The following is a 20,831-nucleotide window of genomic DNA, read 5'->3' as shown; positions in this document are numbered from 1 at the left end:
TTCTTGGTAGCTCACACTACTGCGGGAACAAACTCGCGAGCATTCAGAACAAAGCAGGAAGGAACCACACTGCAGCCAGTAGTGGAGTTTGAAGGGGCAGGATTGGCAGGGGTGAGCAGTTTTAATTGGACAGATCAGTTAGTCTGGAATAAAAGACACTGGAAGAATGGATTAGAAGCAGCACTGTATATGTGTATAAATCACCTTTATGTTTGTATCCAAATCAGTTGTTGAAAAGGCAAAGTCCAGAAATACTTTTTATTAAAACACTGATGATAGTTAAAACACTTTGAGGTACATTAAATAAATACAACTTTGAAGTTGTACAGCCAGTCTCTGGTGGGTTTGCAATGGTTTTCAAGAAATGCTGTGCAGCATCAGTAGCGTTTCTGTAAGTACAGTGAAATAAACTCATTTCTGGTTGGGAAAACACTTGTTATGACTTAACTAATAAATCAATGAAAATTTTGCAAAAATCGAGGCTGAAATTTACATTCAGAAAAACAGGTGTTCTCATCCTGCTGTGGGGAAAAAAGTGGAATTCCAAAGGAAGACACTTTTTCCTTTTAAAGTCATCCACTACTTGTATTTCTCCCAATCCTGGTTTCTTCCATAACTGTCTCTGCTGGAATGACATACCTGTGAATATTCTCAAAGGATGGTCTCCCGGCACACTCCGATTAAACTGTGCGGCCTCTCCCGCTCCAAACCGCGGCCGAGCCGGGGCCGGCGCACGAGGGCAGCGGGGGAGCTCAGAGCACCACAGCTCTGCAGGTGCAGATCTTCCTGGAGCCGCTTTCTGCAGCTGTTCACATTCTGCTGGGAACTCGTAATTACCTGGGAAAAAAGGCAGGAGGGGAGAAGGAAAAAATGGGGAAAACAGGGTAAGAGAAGTTCTCATTTAAAAGGTTCAGTCTCTGAATATTATTTCATTTAAGCTGTTTAACACTGAAACACTTCCAAAGGAGGTGCAACCCTCCAGAAGCCCTCCTGCTTCTGTCCTTCCAGCTGCTCAGGGCTCAGGACCAGGCACCTGGTGGAAAGCACAGCCAGGTTTTCTGTCTGAACTGCAGTGTAAAATGCATTGCTGCCCAATAAATACAAATTATTTCTTACTAAAGCCATGTTACTATAAAAGAACTTCAGTAGGAATTGTCTGAAGAACTTAAACTGTAAAAACATCTAAATAAGGTATTTGTCTATGAACACTGGACACATCTTTAGAACATCAGTGGCCTACCTGGTCAATGATATTGGCACTGAAGATGGCTTCTTCCATGTGTCTCTCATCAGATTTAATGACTGACTGTATGCTGTTCACTACGTGACGTACTTCTGGAGGGAGATTACAGTTTGAATGTTCCAAAAATTTTGCCACTAAAATCTTAGTGTCTTTATAGGCCTTAAGGTCCACTAAGGAGTGTGGCCGCTCTTTTGAGACTGTGTGAAAAGCATTTGGCTTTAGGTGCAGATCAATTTTCCTTGTATCCCTCTGTTTTCCAATTGGTAGGAAACTGCTCAAAGAATGCTGGCAAGCAGAGGCAGCCGTATGAGAACCAGAAACAGGAACTAAAAAAAGGGGGGAAGAATATCTTTAAAGTAATAGTTTAAAAAAAGAAGAAGAGAAAAGAAAAGAAAGGCGAAACAAATACTGTCACAAAGTTTTACTTTGTCATAAAATGTCCGTTCTGTTTTACTTTGTCATAAAATGTCCGTTTTGTTTGATGAGCAGCAAAAACATGGAGTCAAGGAAACACTACAGAGTGGGTAATTTTAACCAGGGTCAGGAGTAAGACTTTCCCATGACCAAGGAGGACTGCCTTGAGAATGAGTGGGTGGGTAATTAAAATACTTCACAAAGCAGACATTTTTGTTACCTCCACCTTCAAGGACTTCAGCTGACATTAATGATAAGAAACTACTCTATATTACATGTAACTTGTAAAGTTTTAGGCCCAGCCCCTCCCCCCAAATTTAAGACTAAAGTTCTGCCTATTTCTAGGCCTTGGAAATTATATGCAAAAGAGATTAGCAAGAAACACAGAGAAAGCAAAAATGCCGATCTAACCAGAGGACCTAATTCACAGCACTTATTTTCATGCAAGGCAGGTTCCATCAGCATTGTATACCATACATATATGCTGTTAACTGACTTTTCTGCCCCAGATTTTTTAAAGCTCTTTTCTCTATCAGAAGCTTTTCATTATTTTTAAAAGAAAAGAAGGAAACCCATCTCCTGCTTTAGAAAACCAATTCTCACCTGTTTCTCCTGTAGCTGGAAATAATCCTGCATCTTGGCACTGGCTGCACACAGGAGTCCAGGCACAATTATCACCTTGATAAGGCAGACAGAAAGAGCAAAGTCAACCCCTGCTGTCCTCTACCCAAAGCAAGGAAAAATACACTGGAACCTTTTATTATCTCCTTTACAGAATGAAACTACTCAGAAGAAATCTTGCTTTCAAGAAGTCCATTCATAAAGAGAAGCTACTACACCCAGAAATGTCCTATGAGTTGTTACACAGATTCAAATAGGAAGACAGAGCTCCTGTTTTATGGTTTCCTCTGTACTCCTAAATATTTCAGGCCTAAGTGTTGAAGCTATGGGAAGCTCCCTACAGAGGCATACTTCGGACCTTCCTGGGTTGACAGAGTTTATATTAGAAAATGGGAAAACCAAGAAAGATTAATCCCTCTTGTTTCTACAAAACCAGCATTTTATTTAATACTTCTACCTCCTTTCTTTAATATATTCTCATTATTTTCAGTACAAATGTAATATACCACTGTTTGAATTAATGGGTAGGTGAGCACGGTGGTACCTGGGCAGCCAATCAGTAATAAGTGGTTATGAATCATCTACAAACAGCTTTGGACACAGCTGCCATCTAATGACAGTTTCTGGGATTCCAGCACAAGTATCAGTGATGATGAGATCACACTCTACAGTAACTACTACTGCAGTCTTTTTCATTTGTGACAAGATGGAATAAACCTTCACATTTGGTTGTTTGCATTCATTTCCAAGATTGAAAATGGTTTTGACCTTCTAGGTAGCTTAGGAGAGGTTTTCTTACATATCTCCAGGGACAGTTTATAATGAAAAGCTGGCATAATCCTCTCTGGTAGAGTGAATAATTAAATGAAGGAAACAAATGTAAGATGCTACAAACATAGAAAATCTGCAAGAAATTAAGAGAGACAGCTTCTATTCTGTCTTTAATTTGCTCTATTATGCCTAAGTACTGCAGCACATGAATAATGGCATGGTTATTAAGAGGAGACACTTCAGAGGTTCTGTCTTCCCATCCATTACTAAACTGTTTAATGTACTTGCAGCAAGTCAAAGCTACACCACTGGACATGACCCTGAATTATCTGAACACAAACACTATAATAATCACTCTGGCACTTAACTGATATAGCCACATATTCTATCATAGCTGACTATAAATTAAGTTTATTGTAATAAACATCTGTGCTAGGAGTTGATTTTGTCTGCCTTTGCCATGATAAACTTTACAGGGAAAAGACAGAAAAAATGTGCAAACTATTAACTTTTAAGTAATTCTTTTTAGGAGGGAACTATGTCTGACAGCAGTATGTGAACCCACATTTTTATGTTGTTCAGACAGTACACAGTGACTATAAAGGCACCTATTAAACTGAACCTTCATTTATAATTTCTCCACTAGGAATGACAGGTATTTCAAAACAAAAAAAGTTCACTTTCAGCATTAAAGGTTTAATGGGAGAATTATTTGACTATACCATATAGACCCCATCAGGTCAAGATGTGCTTGAAACAAATGAATTGTGTTTTATTGGCCTTTCAGATCTCACTGCTGTTGTGTTACTGTCCCATTGCACATATGGAACATCCCTATGTCAAATAATTTACGTTCCAAACTATGGGCAGTGCACTTACAGTAACATTCAAAACCCATTTCACAAAAATCTACACAGTAAATGTCAAGGCTGTGCTTCTAAATCTCTTCACATTGGCTTGTATAGGGAGGTGAGTCAGAAGATAAATTAGTATTTTTCCTAAAGTTGAAAGACAGTGTCTTAAGACAAACCCAAGCCCCAGCTACAATCTGACCACCATATTTTTCCTTTTGTGAACATGGCTAAAGCTCCTCCAGTCTCAGCTCTCCAAAATCCACAGTTATTAGTATTAACAATATGTAGTTACAGCTCTGTCTTTCATATAGTCAAGTCCACTTGACCAGTTATTTTCCTCAAAGACAAGTTTTAAAAAGTAGGTGTATGTTACTGAAAAAAACCCAAAGGACTTTTCTTGTGTGTTGGTTGAGGGAGCTCAGTTGGTTACCTTTATCTTTGCCTATTATTCAACTCCACAGATATATTTGAAAATTCTGCAGTGAATATCAACAGCCAGCCATGAAAAATCCAGTTCAAATGCCTTTTTAATGTTACAAAGACTGTAAAGAACTTCAGCTGTTTGTCACAGCTTAGGAAAAATATGCCTCAGGGCTGCTACAAACAGCCAGAATGTGTTACTAGAATTGGGCTGCTTCTAACCTACATGTGATTTTCAAATCAGGTTCAACAAGAAGCAAAGGAAGGGGATGCAATGTAAATCTCCACAGAGTAAAATTCTGCAAACTAGTTTGCCAAACACATGCATGAAGAAATTAATCTAGGCTCAACTAGAGACTCAACTCAATCCTTCCCTTAAGGATTTCATTATGAAGTGTCTTCTGTAGGCAGCAAAAAATGGCAAAGTAGGGCAGCACCCAGCCCCTCCAAGTCACAGCTCTTGCTCCCCCCCCTCCCCCGCTGTGTATCAGTATCTCTAGAACCTTCTCTGCCTCTTCACTCCATCTTTGCTAAGCCCAGTTACATGTCAGTAATGTCCAACTCGTGTCCCAGAGTGCCACTTTTCCAGAAGAGATGATGAATGTACTTAGGACATTAAAAAAGAAGTCAGAGCATCTGTTCCACCAGGTGTCCAGAGCCAGCTGGAACACGTGGATATGGCTGCCCATAGCAAACATTGCTCAGGGAGCATATGGAGCACAGTTCTGGAAAGTTGCAGAGCCTGATCCAGAAGAGAAAGGGTTGTTGTTCTTGTCTTTCACGCAGCAGAAAGGATTCAGAAACTCCTACTTACTCTCTGCATGGCAGCTTCATAGCACGTATGTCCTAGCAGAGTAAATCTCATAAAATAAATGCAGACTTCTAGATTAAAGATTCATTTTTCCTGGCCCAGAGGCTACATTTCTAAAGGTAAAAGACATTCAATTATTGAGCTAAGCATGAAGTCTCTGAAATTTATAAAGATGCAAGAAGTGTAATAGAACCAAAACATCATCCTAAATGAAACCAGTTATTTCAATATTTTGTCTCTTTTTGCTGAGCTAATCACATGATTCTTCCTCTAGATCCGTTTGAAAGCCCAGTGAACAGATCTTGTAGCAGCACAATCCACGACATCTTAAAAAGCTTTTAATCTTTACTTTCAAGCCACTTCTCCAGGTGGCACTTCTCCAGCCACTTCTGAATCTCTCTGAACAGCTTAGATCCTTTTGTAAAACCTCCCTTTTCAAGTGATTTAGACAGTTCTACATTCCTGCTATTATTCTCTACTAAGTCAACCCTTTTTTTTTCACTAACAAGCAGATTTTTACGAAGATACACTGTTCATCTTCTCTTGTCTTCCCTACTTTTCTGAAAGGAGATTCATAGCAGAAGACACTTACCCACAGCAGCCAAAAGCTTTCCTTTTAATTTATCATCTTGTCATGTGCCTCATGTTCATTTCTTTGTCCTTCAAACCTTTTCACCATACACCCCAAGTTGCCACTAGTCAGTGACTGCCTCTGACATGCCCCAATACTGTCAATGTCAGTGTCACCTTGAGGAAACAACCTGCTGTATGACAAGCATGACAGCTCCAGTATTACTTTCCTAAATAAACCCCAGCTACCATTGCACTTCTTAGTTTAGTCCCTCAGTAGAACAGCAATAGAGAGGTGGAAACAGCTACTCAACACATGGTTCTCTGAGCAGTACAGAAAAAATGGTGAAATAGAGAAAAGCCAAAATTAATTTCACTCTGTCAATTTTCCCATTTCCATTCTTAAAAATTTTCAAATTTAGAAAATATGCACGGAGCTAAAGCCTTCACACCTAAGACAACCCTCTTTGGAACGTTGCATATAATTTCCAGCAGCACCAATTGCTGCATACATCAATACTACTAATTTGCTCCAGCTTTGCTGCCCTGTGGTCCCACACCTACCTTCAGTGGCAGATGAACAGGACACGGGGGCACTGCTGGATCGGACGATGTTTGAGGCTGGGTGTTTTGCAATGTGCTGCTGCTGGACAGCAGCCTCGTGGCCACTTGCACACGATGAAGTATTTGCAGGCCCAAAACAGGGAGGGGTCTGGAAAGGGGCAGGAGGCTGGCTAAAGTCCACACAGCAGGTTTTCTTTTGCTTCAAAGGCAGTGTGGCACTGCTCTCTTGAGCAGAACTCTGCAGTTCTCTTTCTGAGGGGCTGCAATTCCCTGAGGAACAGTCCAAGGGTCTGCCATGGGTACAGTTCTTTTCCTGTCCTTGAGACCTGTCTGTAGAAGCTGGGCTGTGGGAATTGTCACCCTCATCAGGAAAGCCCTCTGAGCGAGTTCTGTGAAACCTGCAGTGAGTGTGGCAATCCAAGGCACTGCAGCTCAGGTCTGCAGCCCCCTTGGGGGTTATGCAGTAGGGAGAAAGATCTGCAGAGTGGAGAGATCCTTGAACTTCCAGCGAACAAAGATCTTCAGAGGAGTAGCTACGGTCTGGGATATCAACAGCCCCAGAGACCATCAAAGAGGTGCTCTCAACAGAAACTGCAAAACAAGAATTTCAGAGAAAAATAAAAACTTCTTGCCCCCCTCCCCAATCCTCTCCCTCCCCATGTTCTGTATACTGATTTAAATTTAGTAATCTGCACGTATATCAATAAGTACTCAAAAACTCTCATATGAAGAATGCCGAAGCAAAAAACACAGAAGTAATTTACTTCTTTCTGGTGTCCTTCAGCAAAGACATTTTTGTGCTGTTCTTGATACTGACTTTTCAACTTGAAATAAACAGGCTCTGTACTGCTACTCATCTACTTGCATTCCCAACGTCTGTGCTTCAAACAGCAAGCTTCCTATTCAGGCTCCTGGAAGCCACGGAGAAAACTACTCTTTGGAGAAGGACTGTGGGGACTATCAGGAAGCCACGCATGGTTGCTGACAATGAGAAACAAGCTGCAAGGAATGTGCAGGACTCTTCAAAGAGACAGTCACCAGATCCGCCTCAAAGGGCTTAACTAGAGCTTGCTTTGTCTAGCAAAACTCTCCTCTGCATTTCCACCCACAGGATCTGACTGCGAAAAGGTTCTTCTTGCCATGAATACCCTGAATGCAAATGCTCCTTTCTCCATTAGGAAGGGCAGAAGGGAAGGGAAAGTCCACTCAAAACTCCTACTCCATCTTCAAGGAGACAAATGCAAAGCCACGATCACCTTGTGTGCTGAAATCTGGGGTCGCGTTCCTCTCCCCTAGACTTGATTCCGACACTTGCTGAGCAGCACCAGTGACCTAAATGAACATTTGGAATGAAAGAGCTCATTAACCTGTGACTTACCGAAACAAAGTGTAGTGCTCAGGATCTGAAGGACACACCTGACAGTGCTGAGTCACTTTCATTTGAGCTGCTATTCAGATTGAAAGCTATTTAAAGTATTTTTATGACATCTTTGGGTCAGGAGCAAATGCAGGGCAAAGGAGCATAATGAAATTTTTCATTTTTCCAGAATCTACAAGGTACATTCATCTTGAATTCACAGGCACTTGGGGCTGCAGGCTCAAGTTACTAAACTTCATGGCTACAATGGTTAAAACCAATGGTTTTAGTCCAAGCAATCTCTGTTTCCACAGTCTGTGTTTCTCATATTATGCTTTTCTTTGTTCACCACATTGCATCACCCTAAAATAGGAGAGAGAAAACCAGAAACCACAAAAACAAGCACAAGAGCAATATTTTCCTTCGGTTATTTGTGACGATGTTAATTCCTAATGTGTTTTGAAGCACTGTAACATCATTGCCAACCAAGGTGTTGATGCAGAGTGCTCTCCAGCCTGTTGAGGTTGCTGAGTAAAATATCCCTTTTTTCTGAAGGGATGGATTCACTTTTGAGAATCATGTGAACAAAATACAGAATCATTCCTGCTTGAAAGACTGGATCCATAGACACCTGAAATTTAGGAAATTTTCTTTCTACTGATTTGAATAGACTTTGGATTGGACCTTGTTGCCAGTATCAATAGATTTTTAGCAGTTCTTTGGGAACGTGATTATTAAAAAAAATGATTCCAATAAATAGCTGGTAATAATAAATGAGAAAAAATATTAAAAAGGTTGAAAGGAATGAGAATGATACCATCTTCAGCAGAAAGCATCGTATCAGCTTCTGTCTGTAGGGCCATAATTAACTAGTAGAGTTTATTATGGTTGGTGACAGTCTAGAAATCAGCATCAGGCACCTCTATGCAAACCTTTTTGTCAAGTGCTTAATCTGCGTCTGGCCTTCTAAAAAATTTGATGTGACACAATTAGTCTGAAGCTATCAGGCAAAAAGCTTCCATTTCACATGCCACTGTAGATTAAAGCACACATGTATGTGCATAACTTACTGTGCTCACTGTTTTATTTTTTTTTATCCATCTATCCATACCCTACTATGATCAAGTGACCAGGAAACTTCTGATACACATTTAGTTTTTAAAAATTATTTTAAGGGTTAGCAAATACAACTCCAAAGAAAGAACAGTACCAGAAGTACCTTAACTCAGCAAGAGATGGTTAGGAGTGGGAAGCAAAAGTGAAATCACTCATATTTTTAAACAATTCCCTTGGAAATTTGTTAATGGATCTTTATTGTAGCAGAGTATCACAGCTGTGGTAAAAAGTAAAATGTGGTGTCACTCTAAGTCACAGATTGTTCCTGGGATCTAACTGTGGAAGTTCTGGGAACAAACTAGAAAAGTAAGACATGTTCATAAATGCTCTTTGTTGTTGTAGAAACTTCTGACTGACTACATTTCGGAAGAAGCAATATAATGTTTTAACAGCGTTTGTTTCTTTTTAAAAATCTAGGGATTCTAGGGGCATTCTTAGAATCTTAATCTAGGTGCTTTCATAATCACTGACTTAATTTCTTAATCACTGACTGGAAAATATCTGCTGAACATTTGTGCTGAAACATTTATTGACACTCTACATTGTCTCTGAATAATTGCTGAATGTATTTTATATGCATTTGGAATTGATTAACCTTCTTGCCTCGGGGAAGGAGAACCAGGGATTTAATTGTGGGAGGTAACACTGACAATTCTGAAGCCAGGTCAGAGTTTTGGTGCACACAGGAACAGCACACAGTTTCATACAGGCTCCTGCACAGCCAAGGGTAACAACACCACCTTATTGAATTCCACATCCTCAGACAGTCACTAAGCCATCAATAGGAAAAAGAAAGAAAACCTGTGCTTTTAACAAGCCTGCACAGCCTACAGGTTAGAAAACCTTATAAAAAACATTGATTTAGTTCGCCCAGAACCCTGATCCGTTTGTTCTTGTCTATATACCAGTCAATACTCTGCATGGAAAACAGTGTGAAAACCACTTTTTTTATAGTCGTGAGATGGGAATTCCTAATCAGTACAGATGACAACAGCAATTTTTACATGGATGCAACTACTTAAATTAGCACTGACATTTGTTGCCCATAAAATGCATGAAATATCGAGTCTAATTTGGTACAATTTAATAAAATTCTAAGGACCTCAATCCATTTAAAAACAAGTAAAACCTATTGCTTGATGCACAGTAAAAGGTTTTACAATTATGACATTATTACATAATGGTTCCCAGAAGCACTTTTGTAGCTAAATCCCTGCCATGATTTCCACTGCCAAGCCTGCCTTTGAGGGATTTATAAATCTCATTATTTCAGTTCATACTGTATTGTGCTCTATGGGAGCATTTGCAGCACCTAAGAACTCAGGTCTCCATTTTGTTCTTGTAGGCCCAAAACTGTCTTAAGACTTTGGCTCCATTCTCCATTTATAGCTCAACTGGGACAGTAATTGCAAAAAATACATGAAGGCTTTTGTTGTCAAGAAAAGTCTGTGGCTACAGTGTCACTGTAGGCTTTGGTTATCCCTGCCAGTGAGCTTCAGGGCTGAGATACAGAGCCTATTACAAGCTCTCTGAACCAAGCAACTACCAGGTTCATATAAATTCACTCCTGGTAAGAAACTATATAATTATCACCATTAGAAATTAAAATTTTCACTTGTGGCTAGAACAAACACCTCTGGAACTCAGGTGGCCGGAGGTGAACAAGGAAAGTGCTGAAACTGACCCCAGATGCCAAAAATTAACATCTACTTATTAAAGCTGAGATCTTCTTGCAAGAGCATGACTTTGCAGCTTTAAATCTCATCTTGTTAAATTGTATTTTTGTTACATGCTGGTGCTATTGTGCTGCTGCATGTTGATGCTCACACCAAGAACAGTCCCAATTACAACAGTGCTCAAAATGATTTTGTGCTTTACTAAAACTAGACACTTTACTAATCCTTACTTAGTACCACATATGAACTCTTATCACAGATAGGAGCCTTCTCTTTCCCCCCCAAACCATGCACGATTCATATCACGTTTGCCCATGGTTTTTATCACTGAAAAATATCAACTTCTCCAAGGCTTGCTGGTTCATCTGAGTTACTGCAAAGGAAAAAGGATGGAACTTGGATAAAAAATATTCTAGGAGATGGCCTCGAAAACTCCAATTTTGCTGTTCAGCAAAGAACTTCACTCACAAGCTGATTCATTTTATTATAGTCAAATAAATCAAAAGTAATGCAATGTTTGGCCTGTCTGTTGTGTCAGGTGAAGGGTATAGTACAAGGCAAAGATTAGAAAAGTGTCAGAAGCTGCTTTGTCAGTCACAGAAACTGCAAAGTTAGGCATAACTTGGACAGATTTAATTGCATTTTTGTTGGAGGTTCTGCATTTCAACATTCTTTTTTCTCAGACACTTGTCTCATTAATTATCTTAATAATCTTCTTGTGTACAATAGCAAAAATTTGTATCATTTCTTTAGGTTTATGGTTTCAATTCTGGCTTCCCTCAGTGCAAAAAAAGTCACTAGGAAACATTTCAATGTTGTATTTTGGGGAAAGGCAAGTAGTCCCCTCTGTAATGTGGGTGCAACTTGGCAACCTGAACACAAGCATTTCCACAGTGTGCTATTAACAACTGATAAACAATACCTAGAATGTTTGACTCCTGGAGTTTTTACTGAAGCCTGCAAGAAATTAGAGCTTCTAAAAGCAATTTTAAGTATTGTGACAGCTGATTCAATTACCACAAATGCCTTCAAGCAAATGCTCAAATCAGCTCTGGGTGTACATGCAGACACATTGTAATTCCAGTTTTAACTCAGTTGATACTGTACAGTACAGAATAAGGCAAAAAGTGCAATGTAAATATTTGTCTCAAGTACACTGGATCCTTTCTGTAAGTTCAGGATAAAGGTGTTCTGCACTCTCAGGAGTAACAGTTTCTTGCCACATAACAGCAGAAGCTGGTAACTGAAAACTGTGACAATCAGAAGGTTAAGCAATAGAGAACTACTCACTGCTGTTTCACAGGAAGTAAAATTTGTTGGTTAAACCCTTATAAAGAAAATGATCTGGAAAATGTCATTAAAAAATGTAAGTATTTTCTAATGGTTGTCCCTCAAAATTTATCTAGAATTGTTTTGCACCATGAAAATTTGAATACCACATAAAGAATTTCCTTTGGCTTCCCTTACCTGACTGGCAGGCATCTCTCCAATCACTGCCTCATAAGGAGGGGGCAGCTCACTTGGATACAGCATTCCTGGGCTATTAATGGTTACTTCATATAAAGCACCAAATGGGGAATGAGGGAAGTCCAAATGGAGACCTCTATATAAAAACATAAACAAGAAAACAATTGAGAAATAGCATTGAATTTATTACCTACACCACAGTGATGTAAAGACTTCTCTGAAGTCAAAGCCAATACACTACAAAGAATTACATTCAAGAAATGAACAGACATCCAAAATGAAGCCCCCGTTCACAGGGTAGCTTTAACAACTGTTTTTTATTTAGGATGCCAGCCATCTTTGCCAGCCTGTTTTGCCATCATTAATGTCCTTCACTACTCCAAATTAATACATATAATTAGCCTAACAAAAACCTGGATGTAATCTCTCTGGAAGAAAGCCTAATGTAAGTGAAGGACATTATTTGGCTTTGTAGTGTTTGAAAGAGCTTCTTAGTGCACAGCTCAGAACCAAGTGCTGACTGCAACAACAGGGAAGGAGAATCACCTCTGTGCCTCCCCCCCGGGTGTGCAGGTGTATTCCGGTGGGTAGTAGGGTGGGGGGGGGATTGGTGGGATGAACTCATCAAAATCCAAGGTTTGGTGCAGGACAGTTCCATGTGGAGTCATGCAGTCAGGATTGGCAGAATGTGGCCTCTGTGGCAGAAACTGAAAATGAACAGGTAAAGTTCCTTCAGATGGTAGAAACATGATCAGCAATATTAACAATTTTAGTAAAAGGTCAATATTAGCAACCCTGACCAATATCAAATTCACTAATATCCAAACTGAAATGAAAAGGCATGTCTGGGAGCATAAGAATACGTGTGATCAGCGAGGAGGGTGAGTCAGATTGCCAAAACACAACAGAAGGTTTTCCTAAAGACAGAGAGGCCATGAGCCTCCAAGTCAGTCACTCTTAGGATGAAGGACACAGACATTTAGAATTTAATGGCTTTTCAAGAAATATTTCTACATTGTATATGATTTTATCATAGCCCCACATAATTAGCTGTATTTTACTAACTGATGAACAATAGATATAACTACTAAAATAACTATTTGCATGTTTTTGTTTCCAATCTGAACTGCCTCGCGCTTACAGAGAGGAAAAACCCCAATGCCAATCCCCAAAACAACCCCAAATAAAACTAACTAGAAATAGGTTACCACATAGACATTATGTTTTGAATAAAACAACTGGAAATATCCCACCCATTTTTCACTTCCAATGAAGGGGCCATTTATAACTATTCTTTATTATTCTTGTAAAACAAAATATTAATAATTGTTTGTGGCTTGGTGATACAGGCACTTAAATGTGGTATAAAGGTTATAAGTACTGGTATGAAAGTAAGAAAAACATTTATTCCATCTCAAAACGCAAAAGACAGTAACTACACTGCACAATAAAAAGTAATAACACTGAGAACTACGTCAACATTTGTGACAGGAACCTCATCAGCTTCCAGCAGAGCAAGGATTTAAAGAAGCCATGCCAATACCCATTGCTATCAGAAACACTAAAAAGTGTTCTGGGAAAGGCCTAAACTAATTCAAGACCAAATATGGACCATGCTGCAGATCCCACAACCCACACATGGATCATTTTGGTCCCCATGGATGAAAGGAGACCAAAAGACAATCCAAAATCACAGAACTTTTTTTTCTCCAGGGAAGCTTCTGCTATCGTATTACTTTTCTTGGATCAGCGGATGACTTGATCTTTAGCTCCTGCCTTTTAAAACAAGCCAGCTAAGAAACTTTGCTGAAGGCACATTTCTTTTTTTATACTGGAACAAGACAACATATATATTTGCACTGTAGGCTCATTACATTACTGTTTGTTTAAATCCACGATAAAGATTTGGGAAGCAATAAAATAAAAGGGAAGATGTTTATGCTTAGGAGATACAGCAAATAGAAAGTAAATTACCTTCATTTTTAATATCACAGTTCTATATTTACCACTTTTTCAAGTTTAATTTTATGTACTTCTGCTGAATTTACATTACCACAGAAATGATACTGGCCTTTGGTATTATAAAGCTTGAGTTACACCTTAGTTCTATTAGACTCCCTCTATGTATGTTGTTTCAAAGGTGAGAGCTGTAATAATATAGCACAGCAAAGGGTCAGGAGGACCAATATCAACTGTTTGTGAAAATAAAGTATTCGCTGCTCAGTGATCAGCTCTCCAGAGATATTTCCACATGTAACTACTAATAAAGAACCTCCCCTGCAGAATGTGTTATTTCATTACATCCTACAGCCAACCAAGGACTTTCAGCCATTGTGTTCTACTCATGGCACATTATAGAAACAAAGACATGGCATCAGTTTGATTTACTCTTCCTTATGTGAAGTGTCTGATGCTCTTTCATCTTCCATGTGAGGTGGGATGCTGTTATACCAAGTACTGTCAGACATTTCTCTATTTGGCTCAGAGAAAAAAAATACTTTCTTTACTTTGGTGTAAACTCATCTGATCTTTCGACAGCCATTTCCCAAAGTGTAACATTACATTAATATTCACCATTAAACTCCTAACTTCTGCCGTAAGCGATGCAATCGTCACCAATCATCTGTCTGCTACCATCAGAAATACATGAAAGAATCTTTCAGGGAAAAAAGGAAGCAAGAAAAACTTCAACATAATTACCTAAAACCTGTAAACATTTATCATAATGAACACAAATATCTGAATGCTCTGGGTCATATTTTGTACACTGACTCCACCAAACTCAGGACTGCACTCATTTCCCTAAAAGAGTTGATAATTTGGGTCATTTTTACAGTCTGGAAACAGAACAATTTTAGTTTAGAGCTTCCTTGACCTTCTCCCAGACTTCCATATACTGCCATGGACCCTGAGCTTTGGTTTGCACCAGGGAACTTGTAGCTCCATTGCCTCAGTCCTGGACTTCCCCAGAGCTGGATCCATTCAGCCACATATTGGGAGTGATACTCTAACCACTGTCAGAACAGGGCAATTAAACACACGGCATTTTTACAGCAGGTGAACCATCAGCACACACTTTGTGGGACATGACAGAAAGGAGAGGTTTTACACAGTGCAGAAGGGGCTGTGGTTCCAGGAGGAGAAGACCTAATGTTTGGATGCAGTTCAGTTCAACAGCAGAATTATCTGCATCCCTTTCAAGATCCGGGAATACAAACCATGGCAACGAACTGTGACCAACACTTGACAACGAGCAGCAGAATGGACATGAAAATGCACATGTTTGGGGGGTGTTTATAAACAACAGTTTACCTGTGTGATATCATCCTGCTGGAAGGCACAGAAATTAAAGTGAAAAACGCTGTAAGAGGGAAACTAGCAGGAAATGAAACAATAGCAAATATAAGGGATTACCACAAAGAACAGACATCCTTGAAAAAACAATTGAAAGCTACTAAGTGGGAATTAAGTCATATTTTATTCCACACTACTCTGCTAGCCTGCAAAACCTTATTCTTTCTACAGGAAAATGTATTTTAAAAATTTTCAAGAGTTAGTCTCAAATAGTGAAGTCTAGCAGGGTTTCAGTGAAGGCTTAATAAAAATTTCATAGGTTAATAAAAGACAGTAATAAAATGCAAACAGCTGAGAAAACTGAAGAAACACTGACAAATACTTTCACACAGAAACACACATTTTTGGTATTAGAAGACAGCTGTTATCAAATAATCAGTCTCAATATGCTGACGGCAAGTAGGACAGGTAACAACAAGAACTGCCAAGCAGAAAATGGAGGTGGCCTGTTTAGTCACCAGGATAAACAAGATCAAGTTGCACTCAGTATCATGTCAAAAACTACAGCTCACACAGTGGATCTCCCAGCCAGCCATGGGATTAAACTATTGGCCATTGCAGAAACAACAGACAGAAAATGGTTGCAGACAAAGATAAACAGCATATAGCATCACTAGTAAATGCTAAATACCCACACTGCATTAAAAGCTTAGCAAAAGTTTGTAGCTATCAATAGATACTTCAAACATATTTACTAGAAATAAAGAGAAAGCCCATGGCTCTGGAAATCCAAAAGACTCAACCATTTCTGTTGTGCTCCTGGAGCTACTGGATGCTGGGAGCTTTCAGAAATCTGACAGGCAGTGAAATACAGATCTAGAATTCATGCTCTGCTTTTAGGAAGCAGCTGACCTTATTCTTGAAGCTTGGCATTCAAACTATTACACTGACACAGGTGTTATCTCATCCGTGGCCTTACTTTTAGTGTGTGAAACATGTCTAATACTGAATGGGCATTACACAGATTGGAGCTTGTGCTAAAGGGACGTGCAACACAGAGCACGCACTGCACACAGAATGTGGTGTGCTTTCATTGGCAATGTCTGACTTGGACAGAGTTGAACAGCCCGATTTAAACAGCCGTCATAGTGAGGACTTAATTTTTTGCCTGCAGTTATGAGGGAAGAATAAAACACTTTGGTTTTGTACCCACTCCTTGGACCTGCATTTAATACAGAAGTTTGCCAAGGCACCAGCAGCAAGTTGTTAGGAAGCAGAGAATTAGAAGCACAAATGCTAGAAGTACTCTACTTCCAGAAGAGGTAAAAGTTTTTTCAAAATGCAGTTATGCTCAAGGGTCCATTGCCATAGTACTGAGAATTCCACACGATGGGGCTGAACACCAGCAACTTCCTCTGCCACCTAACAGCCTGCAGCCAGACATGACAGCTATCCCTGGCCAGTGAAGAAGAATAAGACAGCTCTTCTCTGTGTTTAACTTTTCCAGGTGAAATAAGCACCGTTACATAGATATGTGTAAAACTGTAAAACTCATCCTCTTTTTGTCAGACCAAACTTCCAGCTCTTCACTGAAAGGTCATCTAAAGGTTGGTCACTGAAGTAATTGGAAGGTATTATTCATGTTCTGAATATTTTGAGTACACTGAGGTAAAAGCTGATGGAGGAGACCCAGTTAAGGAACTGATGAAACACCAGGCAAGACCTGTCAATATATTTCCCTACTGAAACAGTTCCTCATCTGATGCCACGTGGTCCATCCTTCTGCCCAAGGTATATGAGAATAAAAACTTTGCACCAGTGTTCCCAGCTATGGGACCTCCCCTCTAAACATCAGCAAAGACATCCTCTGGTCTGTATATCCTGCTGCTGCTCAGCACTACTGACCCCATGGTAAGTACCACAGCTGGGAGCCACTTCTCAGCAATTACAGCTTATCTAAACCAGAAGTGCCATATATCAGTATGTGACAGGTGCTCAAAGGGAAACTTATCTGGAGGTTTTCCCATATCTGCATGTAATTACCTCTGCCTTCCACATCACATTTACTGAATGTACTGTACAACTTCAAAACAGTCCTTTGGAGACTACAGGGTTCATTATTCTCATTTCAGTCATTTATAAAAATCTGCTAATTTTTGAGAATGGGAAATAAAAATTTCTAATTGCATATAATTAAATACTGGCATGTTATCTTGAGCAAAAGCTCTGTGCAATACACTCGAGTCTATAATTCTGTCTTCAATTAACTGTCCTCCTGGACAGGTTGCTGTTTTCCTTTTCTGAAACATGGAATCAGTATCTGCTGAAGGGAAATGTAGACTCTAATTGTCTGCAAGAACAGAAGGACCACGGTTGACTCCTCTAATTTGTCCCTGATCTTAAAGGGAAATGATGAGACAGAAGGTATATTGATAAGGAAAACGCATTCAGATTTTTCTGCTCAGTTGTTTCCATTTGCTGTTCCCTCAACCATTATAAGCCATTAGCTCTGCAGCCTCATGGGCATCGCTCTGCGACATCTTTTTTGAAGTGATGACCATATTTTAGTCTTAAATATTAAATATTCTTATTCTACCAATAAAATGTTTAATGAAAATGTTACATTTGTTAAAAATGTCAAAAGATTTCCTGACCAAAGGTTTGCATTTATGGTGGGTGTGAGGGGAGTATTTATGCAACCATATTTACATTTAGGATCTTTCTATGGATGTACGTCATTCCCAATGCGTATTTCTAAAGGGACTGTCATCTGGGTTTTACAGTACCTGTAAGTGAACTTTGTGCCCAAAAAAGTAATATTTAGGTTTTGATGCAATTAGATTAAATAATAAATGATATGTAATAACTTAAGATCAATTTTCAGTTAAGCTTCACTCTGCAGGATTTTTTAAATTACTATTTCACCAGAATATGAGGGTTACACAATGCCAGCAAGATATTATCCTCATACAGAGATGTTTTCTGTGAGGTGTTTGAGTAGAAATATTAACTACAGCCTATTAAGATAATGACATGCTGAATTATCATTGGGACTGATGAAAACAGTAATTAAATATTACAGCTTGCATGTGTCATCATTACCTTATTTTCTTTACAAAATAACAGATGGTTTTAGGTATCACATAACATGAACAGCAACTAACAGTGATGGTGATAAAATCAGAACACACTCAATGATATCAGTGCCAGCACTTCTAGGGTAAGAACTGTATAAACATATCTGGAGTGGAAGGAGGAGTGGAATAGGTGTACTTCATGCTTTAGCTTGACCACAGTGGCTGTCATTTCTTGTATTTCTTAGTTTATTTCAGGTAGCTACCTTTTGAAGAAAACAGGGTGCATTTTTGCAGTAGCCATTCATCAGACAAGATATAAACTGAAACTGCCTCAGGCAACAAATGAAATATCATGGAAGTGACACTTTGGTTATGAAGAGGGGTTTCTTCACATTACAGAGCCTTGCTATGATCTTGATTTGATTCGTATTTATCTCCTAAAGGGGTGTGTACATAGAAAGAACAATTCTGGGAAGTCCTGTAATGGAGTGCAGCCTTAAACTCTCTAGTGAAACACAAAAAATGCCTTTTCAATCTTTAGCTATGATATCACTTCTTCTTGCAGATTTAGTACAATTGGTAGGGCTTCTTTGCCTGAGCAAATGCCTATACTTAACACAGTGAGAAAGGTTAAAGTGAAATGAAAATTTTGGGGTACTTTCTGAAACAGTCCACTCCAATAAGGAACAATCAGAAAAAATATAAAATAAAATATAAAGCAATAAAAATACTTTGAAGTATTTTGCCAGGTTTTTTTTCCTTAGCACTTGAAATGAAATATTTGTTAGGTAGGACTATTTTTAAACCAAAAAAACCCTCTTCAAATTAATTGGAAAATTTAAACTCTGCTTACTACTGGATAGCTTGTTTTTATGTTTTTAGGACATTTTTCCTAAAGATTGGGATGTCAGAAGTCAGCACTTTCCAGCAAATACATCTGTTTGCCTGTATGAATCAAAACACTCCCTGTATGCAAAAGTCATCAACAAAGCACAAAATCACAGAACCAATGTTGCAGATTTTCTTGAGACTGTTACACCTGCTTTATGTTGCTAAGCAATAAATTGGAATTCTTTGAATTTGCAAAACTTACCATTCTAACAGATTAATTTCTGAGACAAGAACACTAACACAACACAGGAAACACAGAACTGATGCTCTAACAATAACCTAATGATGTCCAGGAAGGGTGCTCCCTATTGCCTCTTCTTGCTACAGGAGAGCCTGCAGAGCTCTTGAATACTGTAGAACAGAGTAAAACAATCAGCAGAATAATTAAAACCTTTTCAGCTTTGAGGAGTGGCATCTCCTGCTGCTGCTGTCCAACTTCCAACATGGGACAACCCAGCTAAGAGAAGATGCATGCATCAGTGAAAAGTAAAAGGAAAAAGCACAAATCCAAACATTAACAAGCAAGAGAAAAGGAAGTTAATCAGATTTATGGGTGTAGTAGAGCAAAGGGGAACGGCAGATCATGGGACAATAGGCTGCAAGTAGTGAAAGAAAAAGAAATCCTCAGGTCAGAGTTCAACTGGTCTAAGTCAGCGTAGCCCCAGGGAAGTTACGCTCACTTAGGCCTGGTAGGAATCTGGCTCAGCAACCTGAAAAAAGAAAGGGAAAAACTGATAAACAAGAAAAGATTGGGATTGAGCAGAAATATATATATATATATATATATATATATATATATATATATGTATTTCCCTTCTTCTGTGGAGAGGGAAGAAAATTCTTTTCAGAGGAGCTGAAAGGGTGGGAGAACGGACAACCAAGCAGGAAGACAGAAAGCTGGAAACACAAAGCATAGGAAGCAAAAAGAAATTAACATAATGGCAGCATTGCCAGGTGGGAAAGAAAGAATCTTAAAGACATCAAGAATGAGTTGGCAGAGAGAAAAATTATGTGCTTTTAAGGAATTTGACTTCCTATTGAGGTTACTGCTTCTTGCATGTGCCCATCAGAAGCACTTCAATATTGTTCTGGGTTCATTTTTATCTATTCCTTTTTATCCGACACTGCTAAATATCATTAAGTGTAGATCAAGATTCCTGGAGTATTTACACTTCTGGATCACTGCTACCATTTTTCCACTAGACAGATTTTTTCAAGATGTGATATTTTCTTCATCTCCCCATCAACACTGCAAGGTGAAAAAGTTCTTTAGTCAATGGGCATTCTTGTAGCAAATATGGAGGGGGAGAGTGTGTGAAAAGAAAGAATACCCAGAATATTATAAAAATCCTTTAACATTTAAAATATAAGTGTCACCAGCTGAAATTATTATTTCTGTTAATTGTTTCGCATCCTTACTAAAGTTAATAAATAAGCACTGTTTACAAGCATCTGCAAGCCTGCACGATATGCATACACAGAGCCCTATAGCGAAAATGCATTTATGTACTATTTGTAGTCATTACCTAAACATATGAGCCTAACTTCTTATATCCATTACTATGTGAACCAAACACCAGATCCCAGATGGAAAATATTCTTTAACTGGGTTTGAAACCCAGTGACTGGAACACTTGTCTAGAAAGGACAGTCTTAACTCTGCAATTCATGCACTTAAATCAATA

At 39.0% G+C, this 20,831-nt stretch overlaps 1 protein-coding gene across 1 annotated transcript in view; it reads right to left on the bottom strand.

Annotated features, from left to right (window-relative positions):
- Window positions 1-651: 651 nt before the first annotated feature.
- ENTREP2 (endosomal transmembrane epsin interactor 2) overlaps window positions 652-20,831 on the bottom strand; it is a gene marked incomplete at its 3' end in the record, with an annotated part of 36,993 nt that continues 16,813 nt past the window's right edge. Inside the window, exons 4-11 of the mRNA XM_082290447.1 lie at window positions 15,197-15,214; window positions 12,431-12,591; window positions 11,885-12,020; window positions 7,525-7,600; window positions 6,269-6,859; window positions 2,261-2,335; window positions 1,241-1,569; window positions 652-837 (exon numbers count right to left, since the gene is read on the bottom strand). Coding sequence (XP_082146573.1) covers window positions 652-837; window positions 1,241-1,569; window positions 2,261-2,335; window positions 6,269-6,859; window positions 7,525-7,600; window positions 11,885-12,020; window positions 12,431-12,591; window positions 15,197-15,214 — 1,572 coding nt within the window. The remainder of the gene's footprint in view (window positions 838-1,240; window positions 1,570-2,260; window positions 2,336-6,268; window positions 6,860-7,524; window positions 7,601-11,884; window positions 12,021-12,430; window positions 12,592-15,196; window positions 15,215-20,831) is intronic.

Source organism: Coloeus monedula, assembly GCF_965178545.1.
Source record: "Coloeus monedula genome assembly, chromosome: 14".
Lineage (NCBI taxonomy): Eukaryota > Metazoa > Chordata > Aves > Passeriformes > Corvidae > Coloeus > Coloeus monedula.
Note: the sequence above shows the minus strand (reverse complement) of the source record. Positions and strands in the feature narration are given on the sequence as shown.